At 34.7% G+C, this 25,164-nt stretch overlaps 1 protein-coding gene across 1 annotated transcript in view; it reads right to left on the bottom strand.

The window, feature by feature from the left end:
• Positions 1 to 20,728, bottom strand: part of LOC127879886 (homer protein homolog 2-like) — a 105,950-nt gene extending 85,222 nt beyond the window's left edge. Inside the window, exon 1 of the mRNA XM_052426968.1 lies at positions 20,413 to 20,728. Within this exon, the coding sequence (XP_052282928.1) occupies positions 20,413 to 20,429 (17 nt within the window). The 5' untranslated portion in view covers positions 20,430 to 20,728. The remainder of the gene's footprint in view (positions 1 to 20,412) is intronic.
• Positions 20,729 to 25,164: the final 4,436 nt, after the last annotated feature.

The following is a 25,164-nucleotide window of genomic DNA, read 5'->3' as shown; positions in this document are numbered from 1 at the left end:
ATCCATAAAACAAAATAGTGTCTTTGTGTCGTATGAACAAATCTGCACTAAAACTAAAGTAGGATACACATCGTTAATCGAATGATTTCTGTTGTCAGTTGTCAAAACGAAATTACGGTTGATATTCATATGCATTTTTTTTTCTCTTTCCGGGGTATTGTTTTAGTATTTTGATGCTGAATTTACAAATATAAGCGTATATGAAGTGAAAACACCAAAAATAAACAACGGTTGCGATGGACACCTATAAACTGTTAGATTCCCATAATATCACTTTAACCTTTGCAAACGCAAAATGGCCATTTGTTATTGAAACTAAAAGTTGGCGATTTAAATAAATATGAATTATTTAAAAAAAAGTCACAATGTTCCCTTCATTAGTACTGTATAGACAATCCCAGAAATTGATAACTCCCGGATTACCTTCCCCGAATACTCGCGCGCACCTCCAAAACGGTACTGAAGAAAACAACAGGGATATACATGTTTGTATAGGTCCCTGAACAAAACAAGAAGACGAAACAATTTTATCGAATACATTTAAAGATTTAAAAAGTTTCTGTTATCGATATGATAATAACATAATACCGGTAATTCGTGTTTTTTTTTATATCAGTTATTACGTAATTAGAAGAAATAAGGTTCATCTGCATTCAATTAAGAGTAATAAAACTCAGGATGAACAGGAACCTATTTGTATAGGTCCCTGGCGAGAATATTATCTTGCTGAAATAATTCATCCATAATAAACGAAGAAAAAAATCACATATTTTTTTCTTGTTTGTAATTTTTAATCGTAAATTAACACTTCATAGCGAAAATTGAATAAAGACATACATTTATGAAATCTAGAGAACACAATTGGAACTGTTCAAGTTTATTTAAGGCTCCATTTTTTTCATGTGAACATGTTTATCATGAATTTAGATGTTATTAAGAAAATTTAATAAATAATGAAATTGGTTTAAAAAGTATTAAGAACAGCCCAAAACAGTTTATTTCAGACTATAAACTTTGATATTTACATGTTAAACGTTATTTCAATAATAATATAAGAAAGTTAGAGGCAAAAGCTGATATGTCCTTTTCAATAAAAAAATAATGCCATGTCCTGACATCTTACACAGTTTTGCAAATAAATAGCTCCGGTACTTGTTCATTTAGAATCACAAAATTCATATCCGGCTAGCGATTTTTGTATTAGCTTGAGAGCGATTTTTAAATAAAAGAAATTGCTAAAATGCACTTTAGTTTTAGACTCAACCAGATACATACTTTTAATCAAAAAAGTTTGCCTCTACCTGAAATCTTACAGAGGTTTGCTAATAAATATTTCTGGACCAATTTTATATATAATCACAAACTTCATTTCGGCTATAGATTTTTATATTACCTTTAAAATGACACTTACAAGGGAAATATTAATAACGAAATGGAAAATGTTTAGACAAACAAAGATATGTACTATTCAATAAAAAAGTCGGACTCAGTCTTGAATCTTACAAAATTTCTTGTTGAGTACCTCCGGAACTATAAAAGTACGGCATTTAATAATTAATAATACATGCTTAAACAAAGGCAGATATCTACTTTTCAATAAAATTGTCTACCTCGTCCTGAAATCTTTCAATGTTACGCTCATTAATATCTCTGGCACTATTTACGCTCAAATCACACCGTTTACTTATGACTTTAGATATTTATATAACCTTTATAATTTTCATTGAATAATTTTATTCCATAAAGAAATAATCAAATTGTAAACAAAGACATTACTGAAAGGTATGCTTAAACAAGAGATGTGTTTGTCAGAAACACAATGCCCCCTACTGCGCCGCATTGAAATAAAATTGTTATTTATCATTTGGCAGGTATAGAAATCATCTCCCTTTAAAGGTTATTACTTCCCTTGAATTTTATCCAATCCAACCAGGGGGGGGGGGAGGGTCTCACAGTCAATTATGACCATGTCAGACATCACTGACAACCAAGGCCTGTGGTTTAAAAGAGATCATAGCCAGAGTTGATCATGTATCTATGGACATAAGTCCACAGGTATGTTGTGTGTGTATCAGAGTTTATTTACAGGTACCGGCCTCTTCACGAGGTCTTTGAGGTCCGACAGGTATGTAATGAACATCAAAGAAATTATAATTATATCATTTAAAAAAAAACTTTGAAAAATCAATCATTTGGGTTATAAATAATCAAAATAATAAATCTGTAAAGTTACTGTGAAAAGAACTTCAATTCTTGGTAAGGAAATATATAATATGAGATTTATAATTATATAAATTACTTCCCTTGAAAATAATTGTCTGTAACAAATCTCTATTTTTAGTAGCAAATAATTAAAAGCCACTACCGTGACTGTAGATTCACCACTCAAAATGTGCAGCTCCATGAGATACACATGCATGCCAAATATATAAAGTGGCTATGTTCAATATTGAATAATTTTCTCCCTTTTTAAAGCTTATTACTTCCCTTAAATCTTTTTTTTTTACCGTAGACCGTAAAGGATGACCTTGACCTTTTACCACAATGTGTTTGTCAGAAACACAATGCCGCCTACTGCGCCGCTTTGATTTATTTAACAAAAATATATACGTGGGCAGGTCAGATAACTATGTCCATTTAAAGCTTATTACTTCCCTTGATTTTGTTATTTTCGACCCTATATCTTGAAGGATGGTGATGACCTTGAAGTTTTACCACTCAAAATGTGCAGCTCCATGAGATACACATGCATGCCAAATATCAAGGTGCTATCTTCAATATTTAGAAAGTTATGGCCAATGTTAAAGTTTTTTTCGGACGGACGGACTGACTGACAAACTGACTGATGGACAGTTCAACTGCTATATGCCACCCTACTGGGGGCATAAAAACAAACTCGGCCTTAAACATAACGTGTTGTCACTGAATATTGTTGCAGAGACACATATTTTATAAATCTATCATGTATATTTCTTATTTAACTTATATTGATTAACGATGTGATACATTTAACACTTGGTTTCATGTTTCAATTGTTTTCAATCCTACTGAGCGAAGTCATAATGTACTGTTTATTGGAATAAAGCGCCAGTGTTTACTATGATTCCCTGTTATCTGCCAAATTCTTAAATACCGTCAGGATCAGCGGGTCACGTGATAGCCAATATGGCGGCGGTCAATTTATTGATTCTGGGATTGTCTATATACATGGCATGCAATCACCATAATCATCATAATCACAATAGGGGTAATAGTTTGCTGATAAGAATGAGCATAAACTGGATGAAGTGACAAAGTTTAGCTTGACATGATTTCTAATCATATGTGTATTCAAACACAGTTGCATCATACACGGGGTGGAATCATTGCGACCATAACGCTCGTGTTATGTGCGTAAAATGTCGCAATGCAGCTTCCGTTGTGGTGGCAATTTCAAACAATGGATTCAAACGGTGAGTACGCTTTTGTTTTTTATGTTTCCCGAAGACATACAGACCTTAATTTAAAAATCGGGGAATGCTATTCGATACGAATATTAATATTGTTTACTATTCTGGCAAAATTCTTGAGAAAAATCCGATATCCTAACCTCAAGGACTTTACAAAGGTTGGTTCATGTGATGTTGACAATGAACAAGTCGCATATTTGTACGATATTACTATATTTTTGTACAGAAAATCCCAGTTTATATTCGTTTTTTAATAACTATGCTCGGCTACAAAAAATATCGTAACCTCTTCTGAAAAGAGGGCGTTGTACCTGCTGTTTTGAAAATGTTGTGGTCGCGAGCACATGTTGTGGTCGAAATTTATTGTTGGGGTGCTGATGTGAAGTAACATATATAAGAACAAACGTAAGGGAAGTAATGTAACATAAGATCAAAGGTTGGTAATTGTTTTATTGAAACAACTGAAACAATACAATTATGTTGCATGAAAACCTTGCATTATGGCCACTCATAGTAAAGATTATTTTTATTATTTTTGTTGTATTGCAGATGTGAATATTCAAGGGAAGACGAAAGAAAGGATTGTTCCCATCCATTATCAAGCGGATTTCATACAGTAAAAACGTCCTTGGAAAAACATCTTCAAATCGGACGTTAAATACCAGTACGCCTGTTAAAAACGGTGGTGGAAAACGACTTTGTCAAAATAGCTGTCGGAAAAACTATTTTCTCCTGCATTGAAATTGAGTAGAATAGTGTCACCAATCCCCAAAATAAGTGATATGATTTCAAAACTCATAAGGCATAAAATCATTTCATATATTGTCAAAGCTAAAAAAGAATTAGCTTTTAATTCACTTTAACAATCAAATATTTGATTAATAAATGATGCCAGTGAAGAAACATATATATACAGTGATAGTGCCCATACACCATCTTTTCGACAAGGTGTTAGACATCTGAAAAGAACACAATGTGAAAGCGGACTTTGTAATATTTCTGACGTTGGTAGCCCAAAAGTTTCCCGATGGGCAATATTGCATTTATTTTGTTCATAGATGTTGTGAATCGGTTTCGATAACGATACGCGCGCAATGCGTTACAGTGATACAAGTTTTAATTTGTTTTGGTTGGGCAACCGATTATTTGAGGAAAGTTTATGAGTTTCATGGGCGGACCAAAAAAACGAGTCGCAATTTCTATGTCGAAACAAGCAGCTGTCTCCTGCAGATTCAAAAAATAATTTTGACTGTCCGTCTGAGGTTTTATTGGATAACAATCCTGTGCACTGTGACCTATCAGATGGTTTAGATCTTGGTGTTATAGACAGAATGATAACTCTTGTAGCCAACAATATTAAAGCGTCTTTATTATACGTTATAGTGTTTTATGGAAAAAAATAAACGTGGAATGGACATTTTCTTAATCGGATATGAATCCGAAACATTGGTGAAGAAAAAGTTAAAATTATACCTTTATTTTATGCAAAATATAACATAGTTATACATAGAATTAGATTTTATTAAATAAACTTCTATTCTTATTATGTGTTTTGTTCTTTGTTTTAAATTCATGACTCTTGTAAGAAGTGTTCTCTACAAATCATGTGTTTTTTGCTCTTTTCGATATTTTTTTCAAAATACAGGAACATGAAACATTCCTTTTGAAACCATTTAAAATATGTAATTAAGGTCCAAAAATTTGTTTGTTTTCCATTTACCCGACAGATCCTAATTTTTCGTTCCGACACGTAATTTGTTTGGTCATTGGAAATCAAGTTTACGGCGAATAATTCATTATTTGTTTAACTTGATTATTGTTATCAAAAGTATGACTGTGCCATCTTTGAATGTTGCAAACACAGATAGATAAGATAGTTTATTAAAGTCTCATCATCATGTACCTAGTAAAACATATATAAAATAGCTTTAAAACATAGTACATAAATGCCACTCACAATTGAGTTATAAGAGACTATACATATTATAAAAATACAGTTCAGCATCTATAGCCAAAACTTTATGAACATATTTCACTTCAACAAAGGAGAATGTAAATGATCAAGTTTTCAACTTCAAATATCGGTTTTAAGTAAAACAAAATATATAAGAGTAAGATAAATCTTACATCTAATTGCTATGGGTATTATAAAGATAATTTTGCAAATCTGGTGCCAATATAACTTCTAATTGGAGCAGAAAACACATTTAGAAGAACTTGCTTAGTTGAAAATATCTTGCACAGGAAAACAACGTCAAATGAAAAAAGTTTCGCTGACCTACCTTCCCTACGTTTTGGCAATGTTAGTGGAAACAAAAAAACTTACTACGAGTGTGGTCAAATTTCAACCTTGAATTGCATTTTGATATGTACGTTAAAATTTATTAACTGATAATTTAATCAAATATCAGTGGGGAAAGAAATAAAATTATTGAACAAACTTTCATATATGTTATACAGTTTAATCTAAAGCATATTTCTTTTATCTCAATAGCATAAAGTTTATGCAGTTTAAAGTAAAACAAAAACAAACAAATTGTCTTTAATTACATATAAAATATATACTGAAGCAAAACATATTAAGCAATTAACGTAATTAAAACATGCATACAATGTAGTCGTTACATAAATAAAATCAAACAGCCCGTTGGCCTCATTTCATTCCCAACATGCTCTTTAAACTTTCCACATATGACTTCTGGTTTTTGTCTGCCACACACAGCCACGTGTCGTTCAGTACTTAGTTTGTACGCATACTCCTTGCACCAATTTTCACACTTGTATTTGTATCCGTTGCCATGAGACTTGCTCATATGTTAGTTAATGTCTCGCCTGCAAGCAAATGTTTGTTGCATACAAAACACGTATGAGGCCCTTTTTTCAAGTGGACGACGCGTTGATGTCTTTTCATGTTTAAAACTGTGCTACATGTTTTTACCGCAGACAAAGCGAGTTGCGAGTTGTTTGTTCATGGATGTTTTTGATATGGAACGAGACTATGGCTTCTGCACTAAAAATCTTTCCACAGAAGTAGCAGAAACACTTTTGGCGTTTGTTTGATGTCGGCATATCCACGTTGCGACCTGAAACATACCAAATCGTTATGAGTATATAACGTGACAGTTTAGCAAGAAAATATTGAATCAGGACGAGACAGCATATATCGCCCTTGATTTACAACCAATGTGACATAACAGGGTTTTTTAAGTACCATCAGTGCATTACAGTTATAGCAGGGTCCCGTTTTGGTGAAATGTTTAATTTCTATTTATGCATACCAAATTTCATAAGAGTAACCGGTTTGTACTTTATGATATACCGCATGATAAAGTTTTGCGGAAGGACGGACAGAAAGACGGACGGACGGAGGACAAACCTATTTGCATTTGAGAACTTGATACTCGGGCCATAGAACTGTTCTGCGTATATATAAGCAAAGGAATTTTAATACATTTCTACACATGGAAATGTAATGTTATAAACATCATAATCACGTAAACAAGTTAATCAACATATTAAGTAATCTATATTATCTTCATGAGCATTTATCAAGTGAAGAACTTACTTTGTATTAAACTTGTATTTTTAATTCCAATAATAACGTTAGTAGCAAATTAAAACTGTGCCGCGTTTAAAAAGACCTGTCAATGAGGTAATTCATCTTCACCTGCTATAACAAAATGGATATGTTAACTTTAAAAGTCTCGTTTGTCTTCTGGAAATCTCATTGTGCCAACATAAAAAACAATAGCGCATTTGTTAATAAGGTAAATAATTCTGTAATCAAGTGCGTTTCAAATATTTCAATGTTTATACTGTTATTCGACTTCACATAGAGATGAGCACATAAATGAAATTCATAACCATACTAAATGATGAACATATACACAACAATTTAAGGAATTCGGTTATTTGCTTTCTATATTTAACAATATATTTATTTAATGAAATGCAGAGTGATTCCTCAAGTCACCAACACCAGATTTCGAACATGAGCCAGTCTGGATAAAATGTAGATTGAGTAACAATCAGACGGACGGACGGACAAGGACGGACGGACGGACAAAGGGACAGACACACATACACAGAGAAAGACAGATTGACAGACAGACACAGAAACAGACAGACAAAGAGACAGACATAAAGATTCAATTATCCGTCTGTTTTATTTCACATCAGCACCACAACAATAAATTGCGACCACAACATGTGCTTGCGACCACAACATTTTCAAAACAACGGGTACAACGCCTTCTTTTCAGAAGAGGTTACGATATTTTTTGTAGCCGAGCATAGTTATTAGAGAAACGAATATACAATTGGATTTTCTGTACAAAAATGTAATGATTTCGTAAAAATATGCGACTTGTTAATTGTCAACATCATAGAACACACCTTTGTAAAGTCCTTGAGGTTAGGATATCGGATTTTTCTCAAGAATTTTGCCAGAATAGTAAACAATATTTATATTGGTATCGAATAGCATTCCCCGATTTTTAAATAAAGGTCTGTTTGTCTTCGGGAGACGTAAAAAACAAAACCATACTCACCGTTTGCATCCATCTTTTGAAATTGCCACCACAACGGAAGCTGCATTGCGACATTTTACGCACACAACACGAGCGTTATGGTCGCAATGATTCCACCCCGTGTCATAGGAAATTCAATGATTAATTTTAAGTCAAACCACCTTCTTGATTTAATTAATATCAAATCAATGACAAAAATAAAAATTGAATGCTAGATTTACAGGTGGAGTAATACAACTTTCAAATCACAAATATGTCAGTTTTTCATTTGTTCAACTTTTTATTAAAATAAATTCATAAATATAATTATTTTATAATATTTTAATAGATTTTGTCTCTCATTTGTTCATTTTCTCACTCAACTTATGAACATAAAAATTAGTTTGGTAAGAATTTACCCTCAAAAATCACATTCACATTTATTTAACAAGTGAAACAAACACTTGGCTACCAATTCCCACTTAGTATCACTATGTCACAGGTTGACTTAACTAATCAGCTTACATAGCCACTTATGACAGCTTCTTTTCACTACATGTACAATATAAATCATTAGCAGCCGAAAAACATGCCGTCCATATGGAAAGTTAATATAATAACATAATGTCACTTTCAAAACTGACCTATCTTAAGGACAATTAAATAACCGTTACGGCTGTTGCTTTTTTTGAGAGAGCAAATTTTCATTGCAAACAGTGGCAAAATACGCCGTTTTTTAACTGTACATATAGACTGCTGTGGATGCCTTTTTTTTATAACTAAATTAATGGATTGCTGTTTTCGTAAAAGTGATAGAGAACTCCTCTGATCTCAATCATGTTAGGTGAAATCAGATCAGGAGATATCTCATAATTGTATACATAATACCTCCTCTTAAAAAATTACACACTTACCTTTTAAAATCATACTGTTCTCACTTCAAAGTATTTGACTGATACCAAAATAATGTAAAGTTAAATTTTACTATTGAAGTCATGCAAAACTGTAATACAAACACTCGTTTTTATTAGTACATTCATATAACTTGCTGCAAAATTTCTTAGCGGGTCACAAAATTACAGCTCTTGCTAAGAAAATATGCAGCAAGTAAAGTGGAGATAAAGATCAACTATAAATACGCACTAAACGCTAATCATTTTCTTGCTCATACGGCTGAAAAGTGAGGGAAGTCCCCATCTTTTTTTTCACCCCTCTGATAATGCCCCAAAACCAAAATCAATGAAGACCTCACTGGTTGAGTTACCAATTTAACCCATTAATGGGATACAATTTTGACGATGCTGCGAAGCATGGTATGAGTTATCATACCATGAAAAAATTCTTCACAATGGCGACCTATGTAAAAGACCGAGCCAGTCCGATTGAGATAGCTCGATTTTTCTAATCGGCATACCTTGCCGATTATCATTGCTAAAGGTAATGGAAGCTCAGCTATAAATAGGACAGCATATTCTGGGAAAAAGATTTAATAATAGCTTGAAAACGTTAATTTTAAATCAGTTATATTAAATCCATAATATGTTTATAGATCAATGTAACAACTATGCATTTTCTGTATTGTATTTGACATTTGTTGTGATTCTGTAAATAAATTGCGTGTATAATTAACGTTTAACGCGATCATGAGTGTAAAGAAAACGAATTATTTTGAACCTGCCATTTGTCAATGTTAAAGCGAGTATAGTATATAAACAACATAATAGCCTTGCGACGTCTATGAAACTCGCTCTTGTGCAAAACTTTTCAAACAGAAATTACAGAACCACATCAGTGCACACACTATGTTTGATAATTCATTCGTTTGTTGGATATTGTTTTCTGTTTTAACCACATATTATGTCATATCGCGGAGATTTAGTTAACCTTACCATGTGTTCATGGGCGAACTCACGTATTCAAGTCGTATTCGACTATGTGCTCATACCTACTTTCGGGAATCATCATGAAATTATTGCCGTACTTAATGAACAAACATGCCTAAGCTCATTGAATTAGAGAAAAAAACAATAATCAAAAGAGAAAAATTATATGTTCATGCACATGGGCATGTGGAATCACGTCCGTACACATTACATCATTAAATAAGGAAAGGAAACAACAAAATATAAAGTTTGGTATGATATACGTGTGAAATTAAAGAGCATGGTGTAATTAAAGAGCATGTCAAGTTTTGAATATATCTGCTACGTAACGTAATGTTATAATCCACAAACGTTTTACTGTAACAGAACGTTTTTTTAAGATAAGTGGTACAGAAAATACACATTGTACCCCCCAATTTTTTTTTCGTACCCAAATTTTTTCGTACCCATTTTTTTCGTACCCCAATTATTTTTTTTACCCAAATTTTTTACGTACTCAATTTTTTTTTCGTGCCCAATATTTTGTTCGTAACTCTTTTTTTTTTGTATCCCATTTTTTTGGCATAATTTTTATACACAAAATTTTCATACCCACATACACAATTGTGGTGATGAAGATAAACTTCAATTGATGCTTTTATATCCACCCTCTTCAAAAGCATCCTCACACCAGTACTGTCAGTACTTTGATTTTTAAATCAGTTGAAAGGCAACTCATACTTCAAAGCATACATAATCAGTAGTTGGAAGACACCTGATCAACATCCGTTATATAACTTTGTATTATATATATATTTATACATTTTCTTACTATTTTGTTTTTTAAATGTCTATTCTAAAAAATCCAAAAGTAGGGTGGAAATTCCCCCATAATTTTCAAAAAATAGGGGGGATTTTTCAGAAATTGGGGAATGGGCATAACCAAATTCCATTTTTATACATTTTAGTTTCAATATTTATAATAGTTTTTATATTCAATAAAACAGCGCTGTCCATAGTATTGCTCTGACTAGACTTGAACAAAGAAAATATAATTTCAAATATATCTGTATAATTAAAATTTTTTTTTTTTACTGATTTGCATGAATATCATAATATTCAGGGCAACAATTTATACACGCACACTTTCCATCGGATGACGTGACGCTGTACATGCAGCATGATTTTCACACCATTTTATCGAGATAAAGGATCAACACGAAATACATTAGCACATTTCATTAAAAGCTTGAATTTGTAAATGTTGCATTACCATACAAAAACAAAAGTTTGTTTCAGATTACAAATATTATCATTCGAGAAATCAACAAAACGTAAAATGCTTTACATGTCGAATAAATGTTTTGACAATAGTATGCATGAAATGCATAGTTTCCACCAGGATTGCATCCCGTTGCCATCATCTGGTTTTTTTAACAAACTGGTCAAAATTTCATCGTGGAGACAAAGCCAACAAACTGCCAAAGAACAACACATTTATGGCAATTACCTCATGGGTTGTCTGCATGATTTTACTACAGGTATTGTCTTCCTACAAGTGCTGTCGCTTATCCAAAGTGTCCCCTCTCATTTGCCACTATCGATTTTCTAACACAACTAAGGGGGGCTTTTGTAGGGTAAAGAGATACATGTAAATAACAGACAATTGTAAATCAGCTCTACAAATTTTCTGACACATTCTGCAAATGTTTGGGATCTTTGGAAAAATAGTCCGAATCGCGAAACCATGCGGTATAAAAAATTGGACACTGAATATATATCAATTTTAATATTATAAACCATAAAAAAGGACAAACAATTTTAATGTGTCAGTTAGATTAATAATTTATTAATATTTATAATAATTATGTTTATGATCTAAATGAGTGTTGCTTATTTGCTTAAAACATGTTTCTCAAAGAATTCCACAATGATTTGTCTTGTAGATTTTTGTTTACAATAAAATAGAGCTTGATCAGTGAACTTTAAACTGTTCCCGAATAAGTGTGATTTTTGTGACCTCCGAATTAACAATTTCTCAAAGCACAAAAAAGATGAAATAATTCTGCTTAATTGCAGGTAAGAGTTATGGACTTTGGAAAGTGACCTCACACAATGAACTCAAACCGATGTGTGGATTTTCAAGTGAATGCTTGTTAAAGAAAGAGTGATACAGAAACGTTACATGTTTACCTTAATAAGACCATATAAAGCAGACTCCAATGCAGATGCTAATATTTGAAATAGCTCTGACCATTCTGAGAATAGTTGACCTAAAAGGATATACATTTTAGGAGCTATTAACTCTATGCATGTATGGATAACCAGGTATCCTGAAAATTGTTTAAAATTGTAAATATTTGCAGTTGACATAAATGTGCGCAATTATGAAAGCATGAAAATTCAACCTTCCACACACATTTACCCGACTTGGAGCTTAAGAAGTCGTAAGACTACTCCTTCAAAGCAACAGATAAGATTTCATGTCAATTAGTTTTCACTACAAGCTTTTTGTAACAATAAGTTCTTTTCCATTAAAACTATTTATTCATTTGTTTTTGGCAATTTGATCACAACTTACATGTTCGGTACTATTATTGTGCTTGACTATCGTATCCTTTTGAATATTGCATGATCCAACCCTAGTCCATACTGTTTTAACTTAATCTTACATACCAATGTTGCACTTTATTCTTAAGGCGCATTTCCAAACGCTCTAAATCAATAACAATCATTTTTTGTTTTCAGAAACCGAATCACTGCAGTGTTTTGTGCCAAATATTTAAGAATCTATCACCACCTGCGCGATTAAAACCCTTTAAAACGAGTATACTCTTCCTTTTCTGGATGGCTTGGGTCGCATAACGAATTGTAAAATATTGAGTGTGCACACTGATAATGGAAGTTTCCTAGCCTATGCGCATTAAGCAGCCGAAAATTTCCAGTATTTTTGCAACAGAGGCAAATTTTTTAATAAACACGGGCCCGAAACTGTGTCTATGTAAACTTACTACAAATATTACAGCGGGCACTAAAGGTCACAATATACTAATTGAAATCAAATGTGATACAAAGCAAAATAGTATAACTTATACGGCTATGAATTGCTATTCGTTTTCCCATGTCAATAATGTTTTATTTACGACTGATTTTTTTTTCAATTCGTTTTATTTCTAATTCAAATTTGAAAATGATCAAACAATCTGTTGCCTTGCTCCTTTCTTATAAAACATACACCATGACCTAAAACTATTAAACTAACATGCTAATTTTCAGAAACATCGTTTTGATATCATGTCAGAACTCAGAAACTTCACTAGCTACTAATTAATATTTTACCACTTATTACCGTAATTACTCTAAGTTTTCAGACACTCTGAGTATTCGGACACCCCCTTTTTTGGCAAAAATAATTAATTTTCATGACTCTTAATCTTCGGACATGCACATTTTCATCTATCATTAATTACTCTGAATTTTCCAACAGTATATTTTACTGCTCTATTTAACCAGATTTCGGCACTGTAGTCACTTATCTTGTGACACTTTGATCATAGGGTTTTACAAACAGATTAAGGTCATAAAACCTGGAAGACGCATGCCTGAGGGCAATGGACCATAAAATTTGCGTAATTGGGTAAATAACCATGTATACCGGTAGAAATAAATCGCTTCACCCAAAAGCATTTTAAAAGATATCTTCCTATAAAGAGAGCAGTATGTTTAATGTTTTAACTTTTTTGTTCTTTATCATTTCAGGCAAGAGTAAGCTGTGAAGTTGTTTTTATTTTAAAGTAGAAACACTATTGTGCATTGATTTATTGCTTTTATTTCAATATAATTATAATTGTTGGACATATGATGTTTGTCTCTAAATTTTCTGACACCTAAATTTTTCTGAATATTTTCCGTATCTAAATATCCGGACACAAAAAATAAACATTTTTAAGTGTCCAAAAAAAGAGTAATTACGGTATTCAATTTAAAAAATGTAAAAGAAAATTATTACATAATTTGACAGAATATTTCAGTTAATTGTTGTATTTGTTTGAAATAGTTTAATATGCCATTTAGTTTTAACTTGCTTTATAGATCAAGAAAAATGTGTTGAACAGAAACTGAAGGTCTATCAGAAAACTGTCATATCTGTCTGATATAAAAAAAATAACAAAGACACAGAAGTTAATACCATAATAATACTTTTTCTTAATTGTATGTATTTGATGACCATCATTAATTATAAAACATTCCCAATTAGCAGTATAATAGTGCACATCTCGGCAGAATGTGATTTAATATTAATACATGAAAATTATTACTAAACAAGATATGGGGACAGGACAAGAGCTGCATGAGCTTAATAATATTGTTTGTGATTAAGGATGAATGGAAATTACCCAGACGTCAACAGAAACAGAGGAGTATACAGGGTGCAGGATCACGTGACTTTGTGGGGTTCCCATTTAACAATAGTGGATTGATTAACACACGGGTAAGTGGTGCTTTTTTTTCAAATAACTTTTTAGAACAATTTTTCTTAAAGATTTTCAACTATTGCATAAAAGACAGATGTTTATGCTGTTTATGGCAATGTGAAATACATCAGAATAACTTTATTTAATAAGCCTGTGTTCTTGTTAAAAAATTCCTTGCGTACTGTACTGTAGGAAACTTAAAATTGTGTCACCCATTTCAGACGTATTCAAGGGTTTATTCTTATACCTTAAGATATCGGCACAAACTGCAAGAAATACTGTCTTTTATGCACTTTAGATTTTTGCAAATGTATTTCATTAACCTGATATAATTAAAAAAAAAAAGTTCTACACGGCATGTTTATATTCTGTACAGCCCGTGTGTAAACCCTTGAAAACCCTGTTCATTCTTTACCCTGGTATAATACATTTTAAATTGTAACAGCAAACACTGAGAGTGAGATGAGATTCTAGTTAAATGTCTTGCTAATTCATGTATTGGCTAAGTTTGTTTTCTTTCTATTTGCCTGACGATCTATCATTGAAACGAGTTAAATGCAAACAATGAATTATTTTGTCCCCTAAGATGTTAGTTGCAATAATTCAACTCTAAGCTTTATAGCCCAATGGGCTCCATAGCAAAAATTATTAAAGGCTCTGGGAGTCCGTTTATATGTACTACCTAAGATGTCAGCTGGTCACTGAGAATATTATATTGGAAAAACCCTAACTAGACAAAGGCAACAACTGTGCCATACCATAAACAATATGAAAATAAAAGCAATGACATTTCAGAGCCATAAGATGCTTTTGGCTATTTTAGAATAGCCAATAAATCGTGAAAAAAACAATAAAACCAAGATTGATATAGACTATTAAAACAACACACTTTCTATTTTGAAGAGTCTTTATAATGTTTGTATTTTACCACAAAATTTATTATAAGACAGAAAGACACATGGTCTGCAGGCAACAGCCTTTAAGGTTTAGTCAGAAATGTTTAAATGTCAAACTGTTTTCACTGTATTGTAAGTGCACTTAAATATACAGTCTACTCTCGTTATCTCGACATCTGATATTTCGATTTTCTCGATATGTCTAGGTAAGCTCAATGTTCCAACTTTTTTCCTTCTTTACCGATATTAATAAATATCGCATATGTCGATTTTCGTTATGTCGAATAATTCGATATCTCGATATAAAAATTTGTCCTGAGTTCCAATTTTACATGTATTTACTGTGGTTTATCTCGAAGTGCGAATAACTGTCCCAGGTGAGCATTTTTTTCTTTGATACTTCGCCGTCCCGCTACGCCCGGCTGCTTCGGATACTGTGCCGTAGATATTGATTCGTTAATTGCATCAATTTACACATGTGTGTAAATTCGTTAGCCATTAACACTTGAGTAAGGCCTGTCACTTTAATTGTCACTTTAACTGCAATTAACTGCAATTAATACACAGCCTACCGAACGGCCGAGAGACTAATTGTTTTTACAAACAACATTCCAAAATGCATTGAGATATTTTTTTGCGTATATAAACCGTCGCAAATTTGCAGAATGTTGCTCTATCATTGAACTCCAACAGTCATTATCATGGCCAATTTGAAAATCTCATTGATTGAACTTTGCATTTCAAATTACAAAATGTACATGTACAGTTCAGTATTCCGGAACGTGATTTACACATGTTCAGATGGAAAACCCTGGTCTTGATTGGACGTCAATCGCATTATACCTTTAAATAGCAACATTACAGGATGTTTACACGACAGTTTAGAAAAATGATAACTGCGCGTGTTCATGCAATTCTGTAACACTTAACGCGTCATTTTAAGCATTTAAATAGCAAATTTAATCGTGCCTCGTAAAACGCGTATATATCAGGTAATAGATAGGGCAGTAGAGAGTACTATGCCGCTTGGTGACGGCTTTAGTTAGACCACTCAGCAGGTATTTAGATGTTAAAAACAAGGTAACTTTTTGTCTCATTTTTTCTTTGAAAACGGCTAATCGGATATCTCGAACTCTCGTTATCTCGATATTTTTTCTTGTTCCTGCCGACTTCGAGATAACGAGAGTAGACTGTACATAGAATAGAAGTCTTCATATTAAACCACTTGCACAAAGCTTGAGGCAAGTAAACTGAATATTTTATTTTTTTTATAAATATAGTAGGGCAAGTAGAAATTTAGTGGACCACTGGAATAGATTTCTTTAGGCACTATTGGGTGATAAAATGCGCCTTTGGCATTTGTTTCTGGTCAAGTTAATGATGCCATTTGATAATGCCACATAAATAATAGACAATTACGTTTCTGCCAATCGTTTTTGTTAAGTTTTGCATTTAGCAACAATTGGCTTTGGATAGGAATTGGGAGCACTGATTCCTCCTTCCTATTTTTTTAAAACCAAAGCTATGTCCCAGTTAACTATATCATAATGCGGTCAAATACTCTAAAATATTACTGAGAGACTCGAATTAAATTACCAATAAATAATTTAACCTTAAAAAAATACTGAAATATGTAATGCAATGGTAAGTCTTCTATTTCAATCGCATTTTTTTGTCAAATACCCTCTCATTTCAGGAATAACTGATAACAAAAAAACACTAATTTGTAGGTAGCACCACTAGCAAGTTTCTGGTCCACAAAAATAGTATCTCAGGAGCAACTCTGCTAAAACATCAAATAAAAGTGTCTTATTATTCAGATACATGGATTCAGACTTTAATTTGCCGATTGCTTATTTACATACTTACTGGTTATTCATAAAATAGAAGCAGACAGCCTGCACTTTTAGCCTTGAGTACAAATTGCTAATTTGCTTAGAGTAAAAGCGTTGTTAGCAGTTTTAGTGTTAAAATGCTATTAAATGTATAACCTCACCTTTGTGTAGTCATTAAGTTTTTTGGCTGTATACATTTGTATACCGGTAACCAACCTCTATACTATGATAATACAACACTAGAACACAATGGCGAAACATTTTCCTCTTTTTACACCTATGACAGCGCTCAGAATATGCGCTATAATGCCTATTTTCAAGCACCAAATATGTATGTTAAGCATTGGTAGATTTTGATGAAAAAAATAATTATCTGCAGTCGGAGACTCTCTTAAATTATAATTTATTGCCAGCCAGGAGGTCCTATAATTATGCAGCCTTTGCCGGCTCAGGGCTGATCATTTCCAGCCCAAAAAAACAACAACAATGAAGAAAGACAGAAATTAGATTAAAAAAAAAATATTTCAATAATATTATTATAAAACACTAATTAATATTTATATTCAAAAGTGTCGCTAAAAATACTTTATTTATTCCATTGAGAGCAAGTTAATAATTTAATTAAATATTTGATGACAGTTTGAGGGAAAGTCACAGTGATATTTGTTTTTGCCCTGCTGCTTGCTTACGAATTAATCAAATAAACGTGAACCAAAACTCACATGGTTACCAATTTTTATTCTCTCCTTTTGTGGAATGTACTAATAGAGTGATGACTAAGTATTATTAGCTTTGACGATGCAGAAGAAATCTTCAGATACAGTTTATATACACTCACGTCATTCAGAAAATTCAACCAATGAAAACATTTCACATTATTTGAGTATTCATTAATAATTTGGTAAAGTCTAACTTTTGCCTTGAAACTTTTCTGAAAAAAGCAAGGAATTCCAAACTTTGCCATAATTTTATTAACAGAAACAAGGATGCAATTTTTTAATCATTTCCGGATTTTCCAAATTATTATCGGAAAAATCCGAGGACCAATGGTATTTCGGAAGGACTGTATCAGTATAGATACTCCATTTCTACATAAAGTTCCATAAATATTATAATGACAGCAATTCCATTGTTGATGCATCAACAACTTAAAGCCAACACCAATATGCATTTTAATTTAGAAAGAAAGGTATCTACTTTAAATTTAATGTAACTTTCAAAGGGACTACAAATGCGTCAAAATACGTATCTAAGGGTTAAAGGGGCCTTTTCACAGATTTTGGCATTTTTTTAACTTATCCATTAAATGCTTTATATTGATAAATGTAAACATTGGATCGTAAAAGCTCCAGTAAAAAATCAAGAAAAAAATTAAAAAAGGAAAAGAACATTGCCGGGAGCAGGTTTCGAACCAGTGACCCCTGGAGTCCTGCCAGAGTCCTGAAGTAAAAACGCTTTAGCCTACTGAGCTATTCCGCCCAGAACACATTTGTACGTATTTTATACCTTATATAAGCAATCTTCGTAGTTTCACAAAATTTAACGACAAAAACAGAACTCTCCAAATTATTCAATCGTTTCGCGTTGCAACGCTTTATAATTTTTAGGTTTTAAAATCGTCAAAAGATGAATATAATGGCTATATTAGAGCATGGTTAATGTTCAGTATTACTGTTTCCTCACAAATATCATAACTAAAACGAAAACTTACGGATCTGAAACAACTTTTTTTCAATTTTGTCAATTTACCAAAGCGTGAAAAGATCCCTTTAAAGGGGCCTTTTCATGTTTTGGTAGTTGACAAAATTAAAAAAAAATGTTTCAGATTCCCAAATTTTCATTTTAGTTATGATATTTGTGAGGAAATAGTAATACTGAACATTTAACATGCTCTAAAATATCCATTAAAATTTATATGCATCTTTTGACGATTCGAAAACCTGAAAATTATAAAGCGTTGCAACGCGAAATGATTGAATAATTTTGGAAAGTTCTGTTGTTGTCGTTATATTTTGTGAAACTATGAGGATTGCTTATATAAAGTAAAAATACGTTCCTTTTTCACATGAGCAAGGATGGCCAAGTGGTCTAAGCAGAAGATTTTTTACTCCAGTACTCAAGAGGTTAGTGGTTTGAGCCCAGTTGAGGGTTACTTTACTTTCTTTTTTAATTGTTTTCTCGTTTTTATACTGGAGATTTATAGGTCCAATGTTTAAATTTATCAATATAAAGCATTTAATGACAAACTTCAATACATGCCAAAATCTGTGAAAAGTTCCCTGTAATGGTAGTCCATATAAACGGACTCCCAGAGCCTTTGATAATTTTTGCTATGGCGGCTCTGGCAGTCCATATGCACCCCTTCGTAAAACGTGGGTGCAGTTCAGCGCAGCGAATCCGTGCGCTTCACTAAACAGACGTCGTTCGAGACAAATTGAGGAAAATAATGAATAAACTTCATAAACATGTTAAATTTACCTGAATGGCAACCTACGGATGTTATCCTTTGCATGCACCCTATAAAAACACGACGATGTTTCAACACACTTTTCTCGCTGACATGTTTATGTTTAAATTTGAAACAGTGTATTCTGTATCGAATACCACATCGTTATCGACTTTATAGGCTGGAGCACATAACCTGACGTGCAAAATATTGGTGAACTGCGACCTAACCAATATTGGGTCAATTTTCCAATATGGCGGATACAGCGTACAAAACAAAACCTAAGTCAATAAAATCAATTATTTCTTGCTTTAATGGTACCATTTGGATGAGTTTGTGGTTTATATAGGTAAACTTTAATAAGTTCTTGCAGTTTCAGTGTTCTTTAACCCTTGCATTGTTGATAACATTTTGCACCCATGGACAAGAGAGAGCGCATTGCAACTCTAAGCAGCCCATTGGGCTATAAAGCTTAGAGTTGAATTATTGCAACTACCTTTAATGGTATCTGGTTGGGCTATATGGATGCAAGACATACTGTAGCGGGTGTGTTTGGGCCTTGAAACATTAAGACAGGATAGAGTGTAAAGAAATAAGGTCACTTCCAACAGCCTTGCTGTTGGGCTAGCTCTTTAGCAACGGGGATAGATTTAGAGTGTCTGACTACCACTTTGGAGGTTGCGTGTTCAATCCCCCGGCGTAGCTCAGTTTTCACTTTATTTCCTTTGACCGGAATATGCATGTATGCTTCTTATTTATAAAAAAAATTAATATGTGCACGTCAAGTCACAATTATCGCTATCTGCACATAGTATTACATTGTCCGAAAGTAGCAGTATCCGGATATAAGAACAGATTACTATTACCTCATCTTCTTGGGATAACCGTTCGAACAAATTGTTAGAAATAGATATATTTCTCATAAGTTTTGCATTACTTACCCATCCTCTGCATCCATATCAGCAGACGTGTACAATAACTCACTAATGCATACCGTTGCTAGTTTGTGTTTTCATTAACTTCGGTGCAAAAATAACTTTTTGGAAACAAAATCGAAAACGGCTACACAACACTAATTACCACACTTCTCATTGTTTTTGTTTTAGAATCTATCATATATCAATATTTGTGTTTTTTACGAAATAACCTTTATTATTCTTAAATTAATACAAAGATTAGACATTGTGCGATCTCCAAAAAGCGCCCGTGGACCGAGCAATATAGCTCATCTACATCTACATCATACGTCGGCGCAATAACACTTGATTATTACGCGACGGGTGGTGCTAGGTCAAGAGAAAGATATGAAATGATAGGATAGATAGAAGAGATTTGATAGTTAAAAGTATAGAGTTAGTAAAAAGTTTTGCCAGCTTCGTTTTCTCCTCTTCAACCCAGACCTCTCCGGTTACGGTGGCCGCGGCCGGCACAGCAATGGGAATCACTAGGGGTTACTTGAAGCTGGGCACCTAACAGTGATTAGAAGGTGAGTGAGGAAAGCCCCTGCTTGAAGGATACCAAGTCAGGGGCCTCTGCGACTGACGCAGGGAGGTGGTTCCAAACGGATATGGTTCGTGGAAAGAATGAGTTCTTGTGGTAAGATGTGGATGTAGACGGCTGATGGTACTTCTTGTTATGGTCCTTAGGGCGACTTGGGGATTGTACAAAGTATTGGTTGGCTGGGATATCCACCAGGTCATTGGTGATTTTGTACAGCATGGTGAGTTGCGCTTTGGTCCGTCGTGACTCAAGCGTCTTCCACCCCAAGTGCTCGATGATGGAGGATACGCTGCTGGTGTTGTGGTATCGGTTGGTCACATATCTAGCAGCCCTCCCCTGTACCATCTCAAGCTTGTAAGCCAGGTCCTTTGTAAATGGGTTCCACACTGTGGAGCAATACTCAAGGCCTGGTCGGACAAGAGAGGTGTATGCCGTGGTCTTGACCTTCTCATTGCTGACGCGTAGGTTGCGCTGGAGGAAGCCGAGTGTACTGTTTCCCTTTTTCGCCGTGATGTCCATATGGTGGTTCCATGAAAGGTTTTGGGACAAGGTTACTCCCAGGTACTTGGTAGTCGAGTCAGTCTCGAGGATGTGGTCTTTCAGGGAGTAACGGAACATGATTGGGTTCCTCTTTCTGTGGACACAGAGAATGCTACACTTCTCTGGGTGAAAGTCCATACCCCATTGTTTCTCCCATTCGGCTAGGTTAATCAGGTCGTTTTGTAGGATCAGGCAGTCTTCTTCCGAGTTGATTTCCCGATAAACCACACAGTCATCTGCGAATAGCCTTACTCTGAATGTGACATGTAGTGGCAAGTCGTTGATGAAGACAAGAAATAAGATGGGTCCGAGGACGCTTCCCTGAGGGACTCCGCTGATGACGGGTGCTGGCTCGGATGTTGCTCCATCAACAACTACCCTCTGCGTGCAATCTGTCAGAAAGGCTTCAATCCGCTTCAAGGGGTTACCCCTGATGCCATAGTGGTTGAGTTTGGTGAGCAGGCGACTGTGCAGGACCCGATCGAAGGCCTTGCTGAAATCAAGTACAGCAAGGTCATGTTGTTTATGGCGGGCCATGGAATGGACGAGCTCATTGGTCAGCGTCAGTAGCTGGGTTTCGCAGCTCCGTCTTCTCCTGAAACCATGTTGACAGTCCGTGAGGATGGCATGTCTATCAAGGTGGCCCATTATGATGCTTACAACAATGTGTTCCAGTATCGTAAATAGCTATGCATGTCAGTAAAACCGGCCTGTAGTTGCTGGCTTTGAACCTTTCCCCTTTCTTGAAAATTGCCGACACATTGGCTGTCTTCCACACGTCTGGTATACTGCCATTTGATAGGCACTTACTGTATATAATGTTCAGAAAAGGAGCACACTGGTCTGCCATCTCTTTGTAGATGCGTGCAGGAATTAAGTCCGGACCGGCCGCTTTCTGTACATTTAGTTTCCTGAGAAGGGCACGTATACCTTCTGTGGTTATGTTTATGTCTGGCATGATAGGTGATGGTTCGCCCTCAGGTGTTGGGATGCTGGAACTGTCCTCCTTGGTGAATACTGAGTGGTACTGTCGGTTTAGGATGTTGGCCTTTTCAGTCGGATAGTCGTGTAATTTTCCCTTTTCCTTCAGTGGAGCTACCCCACAATTATCGTTCCTTAAGTATTTGATGTAATTCCATTTTTTTCTGTTTCGAGTGTTGTTCTGTGTTAGTGAGATCAACTTCAATTAAGTTTTCAATATATCTCCAGTATTCTTGTCTTTCCTGTTTCTGGGTTTCTTTCTTAGCGTGAAGGTATCGGCGTCTATCCTTAAGGGAACCAGTAGATTTAAATTTGGAATGAAGTTTGTTCCTTTTTCGATGTAGAGACTTGATTGTTTTTGTGATCCATGGTTTTTGGACTTTGTTCCCCGAGAGGGTCTTTGTTGGGATATACTTGCTGATATGCGACTTCAGTTTGTTCTCGAAAGCCTTCCAAGTGTGGTCGACTGAGATGTTGGCTGTATTTTCCGTGAACTCTGGTAGGTAGGCAGACAGTTCATCTCTGAGACTGTCGAAATCAGCTTTCTTGTACAGGTGCACTTTTCTTGGAGGCTTACGAACTCTCACTGGGCGAAGATGGCATCATGATCCGCTATGCCAGGCAGTACTTCGCAGCGATTTACGAGTAATTGGTTATTGGAGAAGAAGAGGTCAAGCAAGTTTTCTGTGTACTCGGTGATTCATGTGGGTTTATCAACAGTCTGGACAAGGAAAGCGTTTTTGGAAATGTCAAGTAGCTGTTGGCACTGCTTCATATTTGTGGCCTGTGGCTTTGGACACTCATTTTCCCAGTTTATGTCGGCGAGATTGAAGTCGCCGCCCAGCCATAAGTGAGCTCCTCTTGGTATTCTGGAGAGGCAGGTGTCCAGTAAATCGAGATATTCAGGAGCTGTATTGGATGGAGGCTTGTAAAATGCTCCAACATATAAGTCCTGGGCTCCCTTGACCTTGATCTTGCACCAAACCACCTCACAGTCGCCTGTGGGATTCACTTCTGCTGGCTCATCACTTGCGTATTTGTCGGACACAAGGAGGAATACGCCACCACCATGGGCATCATTTTGTCGATCGCGGCGATATGACTTGAAGTAGTGTGGGAAGACTCAGATGAGCTGACGCTGCTGTCTAGCCAGGATTCGGACCCGATTACTACATCAGCTTGTGTGGAGGCAATCATGTTCTCCAGTTGTGCCTTCTTTCCCGGACTCTTGATGAACTGGCAGTTAATAATAAGAACCCTGAGTGGCAAGTCATAGCGCTTGTCAGGTCTAGCATCCGTGTTGGAGCTATGGAGCCTACGGTTTGGTGACGATGTGGCGTTGGGGCAGCTGAAACTTATTTCGCTGTCCAAGTTAGAGTTTAGACTCAGATTTGCGAAGCTGTTGCTTGTGTCAAACAGTGTTGTGTTGAAGATGCCAGTTGTAATTGGGCATACCACACTGGACGCATTCCCAGCTGTAATTTGCTAGTGCCTCAGACACTGTGTCTGGCATGCCCATGCATTCTTGGTGGTACCAACAGTCACATGTGTCACAGCATACGCTGGGTTTTCCTGTCCACTTGCAAGCTTGGTTACAGATGGCACATGGAAACTTCAGTCTTCTAGGGCCTGGGTTTGGCTCTATATCCGCTAGTAGTAGCTGCCCACATCCTCCAGAAATGCAGGTTCCATCAACCACTGGAGGGAAATGCATGGTCAGAACCTGTGAGCCTGCAAGAGAAGCCGTAGCGTAGGAATGAGGGAGGCTCTACAGAAGACCACCGGTTTGATCCTAGTTGCTAGGTTTGATCCTTGCCTCCGGACTCCAATTGTCGCGAAGAGCGAGTAGAAGGAGATTCATATATTATTTATTTTACATTATGTTTCTTATTTATTATTTGTGTGTGTATCGTATATTATCGCTTAATAATGTCAGTAATTTCGGCGTCAAAATCGTTCATTTTTTGGTAATTATATATATATATATATATATATATATATATATATATATATATATATATATATATATATATATATATATATATATATATATATATATAAACTACGATATGTGTTACGTCATTTCTTCCCACAATGTCTGCATTTTCAAAGTCGACTTCAAATAGCCATATTTCAATAAATCCTGAATAATAATAACCAGGATTTTTCTAACATACATGATAATACTTCCTTTGCATATACCAAAATATATTTTAATTCAAAAATGCCTTTAAACAATTATAGAACTGGATTTACTTACCCTACCAAAATTCAGCAAAATTTATCGGAAACTTTTCCAAGCACGTCCAGCTTTTCACATCATATCGGGTTTCCGGTGGTGATTTACTACCGTTTGATATAGTGCCATGTAATTCATTTGCCTCTTGTGTCATGTTTTTGACATATTGAGAAAGATCCTTCTACCGATTTTAGATCCGGTTCATATCAGTTCATTTACATAGTTACAAAATATAATGTTTACTTCAACAAAATGCTAATTAAAAATATACGGAAAGATTATTGATATATTATATTACGATAAAATGTAGCATTGAATACAAACAAACCAGACACTAGCATGTCTATCCGTAGTATCGACCCTCTTAATGAATACATGCGAATTTTAGAAGTGAACAAATACAAAAACACGCGTATGTTACATGTAACTCCAT

This window comes from Dreissena polymorpha, chromosome 4 (assembly GCF_020536995.1).
Source record: "Dreissena polymorpha isolate Duluth1 chromosome 4, UMN_Dpol_1.0, whole genome shotgun sequence".
In the NCBI taxonomy this organism is placed as follows: Eukaryota; Metazoa; Mollusca; class Bivalvia; order Myida; family Dreissenidae; genus Dreissena; species Dreissena polymorpha.
This window is presented reverse-complemented; position numbering and strand designations above follow the sequence as displayed.